The sequence below is a fragment of the Acyrthosiphon pisum genome, chromosome A1 (genome assembly GCF_005508785.2).
Source record: "Acyrthosiphon pisum isolate AL4f chromosome A1, pea_aphid_22Mar2018_4r6ur, whole genome shotgun sequence".
NCBI lineage: Eukaryota > Metazoa > Arthropoda > Insecta > Hemiptera > Aphididae > Acyrthosiphon > Acyrthosiphon pisum.
In genome coordinates, this window is record NC_042494.1 from 152,935,207 (window position 1) to 152,949,729 (window position 14,523).

General features: G+C 29.0%; 1 protein-coding gene across 3 annotated transcripts; it reads left to right on the plus strand.

The window, feature by feature from the left end:
* Positions 1–35: 35 nt before the first annotated feature.
* LOC100169236 (G-protein coupled receptor Mth) lies at positions 36–13,904 on the plus strand. Of its 3 annotated transcripts, none has more exons than XM_008191767.3 (7): positions 36–183; positions 5,677–6,267; positions 7,128–7,504; positions 9,098–9,176; positions 10,459–10,637; positions 12,715–12,889; positions 13,504–13,904. In XM_008191767.3, the coding sequence occupies exons 2-7, from the start codon at positions 5,762–5,764 to the stop codon at positions 13,751–13,753; spliced, it is 1,566 nt and encodes a 521-aa protein (XP_008189989.1). In that variant the 5' UTR covers positions 36–183; positions 5,677–5,761; the 3' UTR covers positions 13,754–13,904. The 3 variants fall into 3 exon arrangements, with proteins under 3 accessions (XP_008189989.1, XP_029344472.1, XP_008189986.1); XM_029488612.1 differs by having other exon boundaries at positions 37–183; positions 6,993–7,504; XM_008191764.3 differs by lacking the exon at positions 36–183 and having other exon boundaries at positions 5,669–6,267; positions 6,993–7,504.
* The last annotated feature ends 619 nt before the right edge of the window (positions 13,905–14,523 follow it).

Below are 14,523 nucleotides of genomic sequence, written 5' to 3' on the forward strand. Positions count from 1 at the left end.
CTTTATAAGGAATTCAAATAATATTAATCGTTTACATTTATATAATACACCATGTGGCGTGTACGATATAAATACATTAGTACATTACACTTTTTCATTAACCTTTTTATTTATCAAACCTATTATTTTATCAAACCAGTATTCAGGCGGAGGCAAGGCTATTAACGAGTTGTAAAATCAGAGGTAAGTTAAAAACTTAATTTTAATTTAACTTTTTAACATAACTAGTTACTTTTAGATTTTCATTAAGTAACCTAACTGTTAACTTACTTAATACATTTCTTTTTTTAATTAACGGGAAATTAACGAATTAATTTTTAATTTTATGCAGTAAGTTAATTTATTATGTTTTTAATTTTATTAAATTTCACTAATTCAATCTATTTCGTTTTCATGACAAAAAATATTTATGTCAAAACTCAATATTACCCGTGTTGTAGATGTACCTATATACAGGGAAGTAATAAGTATAATAGTTAATCCAAAACGTATTAATATTTAATTTTAAAAATGTTAATTAAGTTTGAAATTAAATTGAATATATAACTCTAGAATATTTAACACATTTGAATCGTTTTAAATATAAATGATATATTATTAAATAATTTAAAAAAAAATGTTCTTCAAAATTATTTTTCTATTTATAAATAGTTTGTTTTTATTAGAAAAGTTAAGGGTGTCGGTGCCGGTCATTTATTAAGGAGTAAAATGTAGGCAATTCATTTCACATGTCGTATTGGCCTCGCGCAGAACGTGCATGTGTGTGAGTATGTAAATCGATATTAGCGGGTGTGAGCTATAATAATTACAGTAATTATTACTATTACCTATAGTATTTATTACTCGTGCAGATAAAGATAATTATACACGCGCATGCACAAGTCAGTGATTGGTTTTGATGACTATTATCGAAGGATTATTTTTATGAACAAAAATGCTTCTTCAGAAGAAATTCTCACGCCTCGTTGTTCTGTCAGATTTTTGTCATTTTTTTTGCAGGTCATCGGATCAAATCTTAAATTTTTATTTTACTTTATATATTGTAGAAAAATATGTTTGAAAAAGAACTTATTGTGCATTATTCAAAATATGCATATTCCAGCTTCTATAATTATAGTTTTCAAAATCGGGCTTTGAAGACTTGAACCGACCTATTCTACAGGGCGTGAGAGTTTTTCCTGTAAGCAGGGATCGAAACCGTTTCAAATTTTAATGGTTACGGTTTAGTTTTTGAGAACGGGTTTCTAAATGTTCTGGTTTTGGTTTAGGTTTTAAGATCGGTTTTTAAAATTTTTTGGTTTTGGTTTCGGTTTCAAAAAAGGTTTTTCAAATATTTTATCGGTTTAAAGAACGGTTTTAGAAAATTTTCGGTTTTGGTTTTTGAACGGTTTTAAAAATGTCCATTTTATTTTCCTGTCTAATTACTGTAGACTCGATTTCTATTATCTATTAACTATTATAAGGGCCAAGTCTAAAGCCTTGAAATATGGCTACTTTGTATAATTAGTGTACAATATACGATATAGCAAATTTACGTTCAGCAGAACTAATTTCGTGTTATTAACTTGAATATTTCATACCTAGTTTAGGTGCCTCATTCAGTCATGCCTACTTTTGCATTCGACATAATATTATGTTGTTATATTATGGTTGAGATCATTATTCGATTACATTAATATTTAATTGTTTATTACAATAACATCACACTATATTATTTGTATTTGCAATTTTGAATCATACGTTTAGTAATAATATAATATATATTAATATTTCGTAATACTCAGTAATTGCATCGGGATTTTTATCAATAAATCCGAACATAATAATTTCTTCGTATAAAAATACTAGAATTACAAATAATATAATTAACTTTATGAAATTCAAAGAAACCGATATGAGTTTCAAATTTTAATCGGTTTTTCAAGATCGGTACAAGAACGGTTTTTCAATTCTATGGTTTCGGTTTGGGTTTTGAAAACGGTTTTTTAAGGTCCTAGGTTTCAGTAACGGTTTTTTAACCGGTGTTTTAAAGCATTTGGTTCCGGTTCCAGTTCCGGTGTTCAGAAATGAGAAAATCGCGGTTTTAACCGGTTTTCCAAAAAACCAGTTAAACTGGTTTCGATCCCTGCCTGTAAGGCATGTTTTTGATCCAAAAAAAGGAACCGGATCCGACCTCCTTAAGATACAGAAAATCGCTTCTCCTGAAAAATCAATATTTTGACCATAGTACATTTTGCATTTTCCCTCAATTATTATTATCAATATTTGATTCCCTTGGTCTGAACATTTGTATTTTGTTTCTCAATCAAGTTAAAAACACCTGATATACAATATTCGAGTACTAATACTAACCTACTGTATTATGATATAAATTGTATTACAACAAAGGTTCAGTGCTTCAAAAAATTGCAATTTTCAAAATCTATTTTCAAGAAATATAATCTTACAAAAAAAGTCAAAATTAATTGTTTTATAATTCTTAATAGTTAAAAACAAAACTGTGACTAAGTATTTTTAATATTTTTCAAACGTTATTGTAACAATATATTAGGTCGCTCTCGAGAAATCTCGTGATAATAACATAAACATTTCTAACAAAAACCGTAGACATCGTTATTATTGTGAATGATTGTTACAATTTATACAACGTATCGATTTTAAGTTCACTTCAATATTGATATTGTCGTTAGTCGTTGATTCACGGGAACGAATCGCACGAGACATGCAAACTCGGACACATACATATCGGGGATACTTGTAAGAATTCTAAACTTTCTATGACGAAAACAAAAGTTTATCAGATACAAGCGTTGACTTATTTCACATTAAATCTCTATGTACTTACTTGCACCATAAATGTGGTAGGTACGTGTTTTTGATCGATACAATATTAGATTTAACATTATCATAATTTATTATAATTTATAATATATTAATAAGCGATATATTTAGAAAGCCAAGGTTGTTATGTTTAAAGCATGAATTTAAAAAATTTGTTTTTAACGTATTGTTCATTGTTTAAAACGAATAAAATATACATATTATGTTTAAATAATATAGCGATTCTAGTACGAACGACAGAAGCTCACTTTTATTTTTTCTCTTTTGTATTAAGTTTTTCAGATTAGTTTAAGTTAAGTTAATATAAATATAGTGTTTCATAAGTTGTTAACTGTTTTTATCTTTTACCATTGTATTTATTGTTTCTATTATGCTATATTTTAAAAAGGCTTTGGCGTTGATTATAATAATAAATAAAACAGTGTAAAATCCAAGTGAATATAATATTTTTTTAAATTTATTATTATTAATAGTAATTAATAAATAGGAATAGATATCCTTCAGATAAAAAGTTAAAGTGTTACATAATAAATAACTATATTTATCCTTCATTTTAATTTATTTTAATTTTATTGAATAAATTAACGAATTAAAAATGTTTTTCCTTAATAGTTAATATACATATACATAATATAATGCACACATAAGACATCCATTCAGAAAATATTTAAAATACATTTCAAATACTTTTAAGATTTAAAATAACTAGGTATTAAATAAACATATTATACCAGGCGTGGATCTAGAAATGAAAAAGGGGGGGGGGGGCTAAAGTACAAAAAAATGTACTTAATTACTTATTTTGTATGAAGTCTTTCTTACTTTTTGAAATATCTTAAGTACCTAAGTTCTAGTCTAAGGGTCTAAAAGTAATATATTATTATAATAGTATATATACGTCCAAAGAAGAGGCTAAAGCCCCTTAGCCCCCCCTCCCCTTGGCTCCACGCCTGTATTATACTAGTACACGTTATATTGGCATATATTAAGAACATAATATATAAAATTAAAACTAAGTTTTTTTAAATTTTATACTGTTAAAAGCACTGTTTTTAATTGATTAAAACTCAAACAAATGATCTTGTTTAAGATATAGTTTTAAACAGAAAATAGAATAGGTCACATACCTAAAAAAAATTAACAGACAGTACAATATGAAATAAAAAAGTAGGTAAGCGGATGTCGCTACTAATGTACAGTAGGTTACAAGTGGGTCACTGTAATGGATGCTGTTAAATTTGAATTCAATGATATAGGTAATATCATTGTATAAGAAAAACGATTCTGAGCGAAAACGGTCAGTATCAGCCTATGAAATTACTAGGTATATTTAATGATAATATTGTGAATTAAGTAATTTATATATGACATATTATGGTGTTAACATAAAACCTTGTGTTAATTTTCAATCCTTAGCCATAAAAGTTGAAAATTTTATACATTTTTAATTATAAAATAATTATTAAATTTTGAATTTTATGCATTTTGTCAAAATTCAAACTTTAAATGCTTATTAAAAGAATTTTGCATAATATGTAATATATAACCTGTATAACCTATTTACGTGGAACTTGGTTTTAAAATGTCAATCCTTATAGCTATACAAATTGAACATTTTATACATTTTTAACTAATTTTCGTGATTTTTTCGTATTTTGTTAAGATTTGAACTTTAAATATGCTTATAAAGAAAACTATGACTAAGGATTTTTAATACTTTTCAAACGCCATTGTAACAATATATTAGGAGTCTTGTATTAAATTTTCAAGCTTTTTTAGCCAACTAATACAATTTTATTGACATTCATATAGAAAAAATGTCTGTAAAAACAGTTCACAATAAATCAAAATATTTATCGTGTATAGAAAATACTAGTATAAACGACCAGTGAAAATGTCATGTAAGATGTATACACGGTCATTTGTTTTAGACTTATTCCAAAAACCAAAATCGATTTTGTCGAAAACCTATATTGCGGAAACATTCCCGTTTTTCCTTAATTTTTATATTGTATTTCCCGGCAATTTTGAAAACTATTGGGAGTTTTGACCTCCCCAATGCACCAACAATATTCACTTTCTCGTCGAACAACATACTGAAGTTGAAAATCGAAGCATTATTTCGACTATTTATTATGTACACAGTCACAAAAAAAAACACACACATCATCGTAAAATTAATACATTCATCGTTCCATTCAGAATCTAAAATGTAAAATATAATATTTTATTGATCAAAAACATGTACCTGCCACGTTTATGGCGCAATTAGGTACATAGCGATTTAATGTAAAATAAGTCAACTCTAGTAGGTATCTGATTAGTTTTTTTTTCGCATAGGAAGTTTAGAATTCTTAAAAGTATCACCGATATGTCACTGTACGAGTCTGAATGTCTCGTGCGATTCGTTGTCGTGAACCAACGAGTAACAACAAATAACAATATCAATATTGAAGTGAACTTAAAAGCGATATGTTGTATAAGTTGTAATAATCAATCACAATAATAATGAATTTATTTAAACAAAATAAATTAACTTCAATTAAATTTACTTGGCATAATGTTTATAATATCATATCTTCATATCTTTATAGTGCTTAAATATGTGTTTTTTTTTACTTAGCCGTTTTTTTAAACGGAGTTCGACGAAGTGTTTTTGTTGTGTTCATAACCCGCCCGGATATAAGTATTTAATAATAATATTGACAATTTATTAACTTGTATTTACATTATTTAAATAATAATCGTAATTCATTACACAATAATATAATATAACATTTAGGCAATGAAAACCACTATTAATATATATATTACATTTTTATAATATTATATAAGAGCGCGGCGGTCGGCAGCGGCGACTCGTCGAATTGTCTCCATTGCTGGATGACATAGGCGGCGTTCGACAGTCGCAATAGTGAGCATGCCCAAACAGTGTGCGTACACAATGAACACCATCCGATCGTATTTCACCGCCACCGTCGCGTTTCTCGTTGTCGCGATCGGCGGCAGAGTCGCGTCTTCCAAGAATATTATCGTGCCGGTCAGGAAGTGCTGTCAGATGGAACGGCATTACGATCCGGAAGTGCGGTTCTGCAGCAGAATCTTTAAGGGCAAGATGGAGCGAAATAAGCTGCAGGTAAGGGTAACCGCCAATGTGATGTTGGATATGCACTATCATGGGCAGCTATATTGCAACGCCACGGAAGTGCTAGTCGACATGCCCACCGCGGAGGTGCGTGGGCTGATAGAGGCGCACCCGTCGCCCATCAAGTTACCGCCGAACTACTGCTTCGACCTGACGCCGTCCTACAAGCTGGTGGCCCAGACGTGTCGGCCACGCGCTCAGTACTGCGGCCGGGGCAATTACACGTGCGTCAACAAGTGCTGCCAGCCCGGATATATATTCGTCGGCGACCCCAACTCCGAGTAAGTCCACGACGTCCAATGTATAAGTTTAAAGTGGTATATATAGTGCTTATACCGTGCGTATCGACGGCTGCAGCTGGTGCTGTGGTTATTTGGTGGGAAAGGGATGGCGGAGGTTAGGAGTTGTACTGATTGGCAAAATGTTGATTGTGTGTGTAGGTATAGGTATATACACAGTGGTGCCGAGGACATGGTCCAAGTCTGGCAAGTTCCCGACCTAATTTATGGGGTGGGTGTCTGGTGGTATAATATATTTTAATGTCTATAGATTATAGGTTATATTTACAGAATTGTTTCTGTTGGGTGAAAATTAGATGTGTTGTGCGTGAGTGGGTCAGAGAGAGATAGAAAACAAAATATAGCACCATGAGATACTTTTAATATAATATTCTTCAATACCTACTGATTACATAATTTCTTTTTGATTTTAGCTAGCTCTATTTTCTTATCAGTATTCTGTTCTTAATAATTGTAGTTATAATTAATTTTTCCGTAGTCGGGTGTTTTGGTCGGACTGGTGGTACCTACCTTTACACTCCCTGTTTAGATAGGCCTAAGTAATAATGACAACGTATCAATTAAATGTGGCTTAAATCTTGTAAAAAAAACAATTGAAATTGTCATTACCATTATAAATACCATTAGCAATTAACTTTACTTTGCACTGGAGGATTCTCTACTCTAACGACACTAACGAGTATATTGTTATATTCTATGCACAACAGTGTGTTGTCGAAGACTTATAGCGAGGTGCCATTCACGTTGTCCACCTATGAAACAGACGCAGGCGGAAGTCCGGTGGGCCTGTCGAACAACACGGTGCTACCGTACTACCTCACACCCTCGTGTGGTTTTTTCAGGTTAATGGACGATAGGTTCATGTTGACTACGGATGGCAACCTTTTCCTTCTCCACGAAGGCGTCGAATGGATCTTACCGTACACAGAGTTCTGCTTGGAGTATTACACCAAGGACGGGCCACCGGAGGCCGCAGGTCTGAGGGCGTTCCTGTGCACGAATGCCAAACCACCGGTCGGTTTCCTTTTTTGGGTTAAAACCCTGACTGCCGTGTGCCTGGTGCTCACACTGATCGTGTACGTCACACTGCCTTACCTCCGGAACGCCCATGGCTACTACGTCATGTTCTACATGGCCTGTCAGCTCGTGAACTTCATCTTCGATTTGATCTATGATTTGGTACAAGACGACATAGACAGCCCGTTGTGCATTCCATTTGGTATGTCTTACCTGTTTTTTTTTTTTTTTTTGATAAAAGTAGACAAACTTTTAGAAATCTCGTGTTACATTTTCAAATCTTAGATTTAAAAAGAGGAAAATTTACGAACTTTTAGTTCAAAATAATTTGCTAATTTTCGTGATTTTTTCGTATTTTTTTAAGATTTGAACTTTAAATATGCTTATAAAGAAAACTGTGAGTAAGGATTTTTAATACTTTTCAAACGCTATTCTAACAATATATTAGAAGCCATGTATTAAATTGTCCAGCTTTTTTAGACAAAAAATAAAATTTTATTGGCATTCATAGAAAAAAATGTCTGTTAACAGTTCACAACAAATCAAAATATTTATCGCGTATAGAAAATACTAGTATAAACGACCAGTGAAAATATCATGTATGATGTAAACAATCATTTGTTTTAGAGTTATACCAAAAACCAAAATCGATTTTGTCGAAAACTGAATTTGCGGAAACATTCCCGTTTTTCCTTAATTTTTATATTGTATCTCCCGGCAATTTTGAAAACGTTTAGGTTTTTTGACCTCCCCAATGCACCAACAATATTCACTTTCTCATCGAACAACATACTGAAGTTGAAAATCGAAGGATTATTTCGACTACTTATCATGTACACAGTCACAAAAAAATAAAAGAACACTTGGAAAAATTGGAAAATGAAAAATGTCCGTAAACAGTTCTCAAAAAATCAAAATATAAAAAAAAACACTACTTGAAAATATATTTAACTTACTTTTGATTGATTGCCAATAATTATAATATATTAATATGTATAAGGAATAATTTCTTTATATTATATTATAAACATTATTAGTTATTTTAGATTCCGGGCGGAGTGATGAATGTATATAATATTTTACGATGATGTGTGTGTATGTTTTTTTTTTTTGTATCTATCATCACTGTTTAAGACAGTACAAGTGCTTAGATTTTCTTTAATAGTATCATTTCTGATGGGAAAGTGAATCTAGTTGGTACTTTGGTAGGTCAAAAGTAAAAATGTTCAAGCAGTTTTCAAAAGCGACGTGAAAAACAAAAGAAAAATTAAGGAAAAAATGGGAATTTTTACGCAAAATCGATTTTCGATCAAATCGACTTTGGTTTTTGGTGTAACTCTAAAACAAATGACCGTAGATACATGAAATTTTGACTGAATATTTATATTAGCATTTTCTATAATCCATACCATTTAAAACATATTATTTTGAGCTGTTTACGGACATTTTCAGTTTCCAATTTTATTAGTTTTTTATTCTATAAATATGAATAAAATGTTATTTGTTGGGGAAAAAGCTTGAAAAATTAATAGAAGGCTCTTAATATATTATTTCAAAGACAAATTAAAAATATTAGGAATCCTTGGTCACAGTAAAAAGGGCAATGTGGGTAGGGGGCAACTTCAAGCAACTAATTGCCCATGCATATAAAAACTAAACAACAACAATATTAATATAAATATTGTCGTTATTATTTGTCTATTATATATGTTTGGGCTTCCACATTATATATTTTACTATTAATTATTATTTTGTTTGTTTATGTATTTTGAATTAATTTAAAGTGTAATTTTAGGTTATTTAGCTTTCTTTTCAACTCTGACAACATGTTGCTGGTTAAATGTGATATGCTTCGATATTTACTGGATGTTAAGGTATATAAATTATATTCTTAGATAATATGGTAATAAAATGTGTAAAACAGTAATGTTTATATTTATGCGGTGTTATAAAATTCTAAGCCACACAGTGAGGTATCCTGGATTTTAGAACAGTAGATCTGCCTTACTTACAAATGGCCACCAACTATAGGTATTACAAAGTCGCTCTTGCGATTTACCTTATTAGTTATTTATATCACATTTTGATACCAACATTCAATATAACTATATTACATGAGTCATTATATTGTATCATAACAAATTTTTAAGTAAAATGTAAAAATTACTTACAAGCTGTAGCCTTTAGGTATTATAAATTAATTGTTATTTTTATTTGTCGTATTAAAATTTATATTCAATTAACAAATTTACCTGAAATATTTAAATCGTTTTAAGAAGGTATTATACATATTTATTATTTTATTTCTATACCTACGTATATTTATTTTATTTTTGTTTTCAATGATTTTATTTTCACAAGAGATATAGATGGTGGTTCTAAATTCTAATCCAATGCAAAAGTCAAAAATAATACATTTATAAAATTTATATTTTATAATACCTGCATGAAAATAAAAGTAAAGAACTAGAACATTACAATAATTGTCCGCGCTTTTTCAGTAGATTAAAATGTACTTATTACGTTATCAAAATCAATGGTTTGAGCTATGTTGCTTTCTATACCCAATATGGCCAAATTTTATAGCCGGTCTTCAGTCATAACTCATAACTCTTGGTTGAGCAATGGCATGTTTTGAGAAGTTTTAGACGGTCAAACTTCTTTCCGCAATTGCATTGCTGGCTGGATGTGTATAAAATATTTTAAACAAAGTATATAAATTTGAATACGAAGAAACCATGTCTCACGATGAACTTAAAGAAATTTTAAATCGAAAAAAAAATTATGTTTTTATATTTCATTATTACACTTTATTTAAATAAGGAACAGAAAAGATTTAATCGATATTGTGCAACAAAACGATAAATAAAATTAAATAATATAAAGAGAATAAAAAGAATAAAATTATAAAATGAATATATCATTTTTAATTTAAATCAGAAAAAAATAATATCAACAAGCAAAATTGTAATCAAAATATTTTATTTCGAATTCAAAATCTAGCTTCTATGGTATTATACCTATAGGTAATAGTCCATTATACCATTGTCCAGTATACCATATTATAATATATAGTGCTGCTACTATAATCTAAAAGTACAAATTATAACAGTTCACATAACTGCATGTAATATTTTCAACACATTTTTAATTTAGATACAGCAATTCAATAAACAGAAATACATCAAAATCAGTACGTACCATTATGTACCATATTTACTGTTGGGGATTTTCAAGTATTTTCGTATCTACTGGCTATTTATTTCAACATTCACAAAGCGAAACGCTACGGGGATTAGCACCAGATATTGGAAAATATCATTGCTATTTTGCCGGTAAGTTCAGACAATTATTTTAAAATAAATTAATTTCGACATTTTTAATTTATCCGATTTAAATATTGTAAACATTGGCTCTGTGTACATGTTAATATTTTATGACCACAATATTATAATGTAATCATAGGCTTTCCCAGGATTTTACTTGAGGTGCAGCACATTTAATTAAACATTTAATACACAATACACAATAATACACATACATTCCTAGAGACGGTTAGGTTAGTCGGGCATTCGAGAAAATCTCGTAAGGCTGCTAATATTTTGGGCTGGTAGGATGAAATGGCCGCAGTGTCGCGATGCCGCATTACAATTTTTACGGCAGCTATATAATAATATACTGCGATAAAGTCATTATTATTTATTAATATTAATATGTGGCCAATTGGGCCATTGAGACATCATAACAAATTATTGGCCGGTAGAAAAATATTTTTCGAAAGGCCGAGACTACCCAATCCGCCTCTGTAGGTATATTCCTATACTCACACTCACATACACCCACTTGTATAATCTATATATATATCTATACTACTATATAAAATGAAGTCACTTTTTTTTGTTTGGGATAAATTCCGAAACTACTTATTCAAACGAACGCGGCATCACGCGTGAAGGGCTGGACCGATTTCGCTAATTCTTTTTTTGTTGTATTCCTAATTGTCAGGAGAGGGTTCTTAACTCTGAAGTAAGATCATTTTAAGAAAATTCACCCGAAAAGTAGGAAATCTGGATGTAGGTGCTATTTGTCCAATAAGAAAAGAAACTAAATAATAATATATTTTTGTTTATTGTAAGGTTGCTAATAACTTTAGCCTTATCATAAGAACTACAAACCATAACAACTATTAACCGAATTCTTGAAAAATAAATCTTTAAATAACAAACATAATATATGAATTATAAAATACCTACTTTACGAGTTATGAATAATTATATAATAACAACCAATAAAAAAATGTGGCGGTTGAAAACTTAAATGTCAGTTGCAACACAGGCTCATCATAATTCATAATATTGTATGACATTGGGTGGACGAGTATATTTGCATTTAAACAAGTAGGTATTTGCATAATAAACTACAGTACATCCCGCTAGCGAATCATCTTAAAATATTTGTGAAAATTGTATTTATACGATAGGTATAGGTATATATTATGTTTATTTATTGGTCAATATATTATAAATTTATACCTTTAAATACTGTTGACTGTTGAGGAAGAATTTGGACTGGGCCCAGAATAAAATCTTTTACATAGTAGGTATGCATCACATATAACTATATAAGGTTTAAAAAAATATACATTAATAATGTGTATTTAAGAATTTATTTAAGAAACGTGGCTTTCTGTTTAAATAATATGCCGATACGTCATACAGCATGAATATTATTCCAACTAAATTGTTTAAACTTTTTTTTTAAGCTATTATAGAAATCGATATTTTATATTTTTGTTGCACAAAGTAATGTTATTAAAAAATATTTTTGTGATATAAAATTAACATTTTAAAAATTTGGCAACAATTATTTTAGGAATACCTATTGTTTTAAATACAAAATTGTTTAGAATAAGACACAACTATTTATAAATTTCTATAATCAGTTTTCATAAGAGTTGAATCATTCCATGTGAATGCAAATATGATTCCCCCTACAAAAATTGCCAACATTAAAAACCAAGAAAACTTATTTTCTAAACTCTAAGACACGTTATTCAGCGTGGACATTTTATATTATACACACAGTGACAAAAATTTGAATGACACTATTTAAGAATTTTTAAGTATTCTCAGAATTGAATCATAGTTTTAAAAATAAAATGTTGTTTTAAATTATTTTGCATCAATAAATGGGAACAATTTTAAATAATACACCACTAGCTGCAGTACGTTAATGCACTGAGGTGTAAGACTGCAGTAGCTTAACTTTTAAACTAGAAATAAAAATAAAAGTTTAATTTAATTTTCAATATTTAAACCAGGGACTGGAACCTCACCGAAAAGAACCGGTTTTGGAACCGGAACCCTTTGAATATTGAGAACCAAAACCTCACCGAAATAATATTTTTTCCAGGACGCTCTAACCATGGAAATTTAATTTTCTACTGGATACCCACCTGTGGTATGCTGACTGCCAATTTGATTTTGTTCTTACTAACTACTATTCACTGTTTAAGAATTAAATCTGAACTCAATAAATTCAGACAAACCAATTCAAAAACAGAAATGTTTCTTGTTTACAAAGAGAGGTAAGAATACAAAAGGGTTATATCAATTCACAAAGGGCACATCTCTAATATAACCGTTGAGTACTTTTAGTACCAACATATTCATTATTTAAAACTCCTTCGCTATAAATATAATTTAAATCGTGGCGTACTTCGAGAATTCATTAATTTCTTAATTAGGTAGATACCTGTTTATATTTTATCTGTAGTACTTAATACCTATATGGATATATTATATTATAATAAACTGGTAAGCTTTACAATTTTTTTGCAGTATGCGCCCAACTGTGTCATTTAAAACTTAATGTAGGGGTACTTAAATTAATTTACTTTGCTGTAAACATTAATCTCTGGAAGGTAAGTCAAAATATAAGTGATAACTGATAAGTGTCTAGTATAATATGAAAATAAAGAAAAATCTACATATTTAACTTGAACTATAGTACCAAATATTATATAAGTAATATGATACGTAATTACTAATTAATCTAAAAGTTTGATACATTTAATGTTAGAACTTTCTGTCTTTTCAACTAGATCATATAAATCTTCTAAACAATTTTCGATTTGTTGGTTAAAAATTATTTAATTTGACATAAAATAACTTTTAATTTTTAATTTTTAATTTTTGACAGATTCGTAATGAGCATCAAACTATTTCTGGTTTTTGGAATACCATTTTTATTTTATATGCTATCTGAGTTATTCCTATTTAAAGGGATCAAAAAGGTAATTATATATGCAATTACCGATCTACAAGGAATTTATATATTTATTATATTTGTGGCCAAGCGAAAAGTTATTATGGACTTCTGGAAAAAGTTTAGAGGTTCAATGGATTACAGTGATGTGACACAAAGTACCACTATCTCTAGATCGTCATAAAAATGGCACTGAACAGTGCTCATAAAAGTTATAATGATTTCTAAATGCAATATACTATGTAGATATTATTATAATATTATATATTAAGACTGTAGGCTCTCAAGCTTAAAAAAAATCATTATTTTTGTGTCTTTAAATATTACTTTTTGTTTTTTGTGGTTATTATAATAATAAAATAATAGTAGATAAGCAAAAAATACGATTTATCCAATTTTATATTAGGTATGTTATATTTTAGTAAAATATTTTATATTTGGTCTAAATACATAGTATATATTATATTTATTTAATAAATGGATAAATCCTATCTAATAATATAAAAAAAAATGTTAAATTGTTAATTTATTTTTTTCTTGAATTTTAATGTTCACTTTTATTCATTTCCAATAAACTACAAAAAGTATGTTATAAGTAAAGAAAATATAAATAACAAGTTTTGTGCAATTCCATAGTTAAATATGTATGTATACACAGATTTATACCATAATAATTTAATCTAATTAATATTCATCAACTACCTATCTTTTATATACAATTAGCATGCATAATATTATATGAGCTGTTTACTTTTTATAATTTTTAATAAATTAAAATGTAATCTGTAGTAATGTATCCGAAGTAAAAATAAAATTGTGAGTACCTATTACGTATTATGGTGTTAAACCACTATTCAGCTTAACCGTCGTTTTAACATCTATGATATAATAAAAATGAGAATAAGATTAACCATATCCTTCAAGATTTAGCAAAACCAAATTTAAAGTGGATTC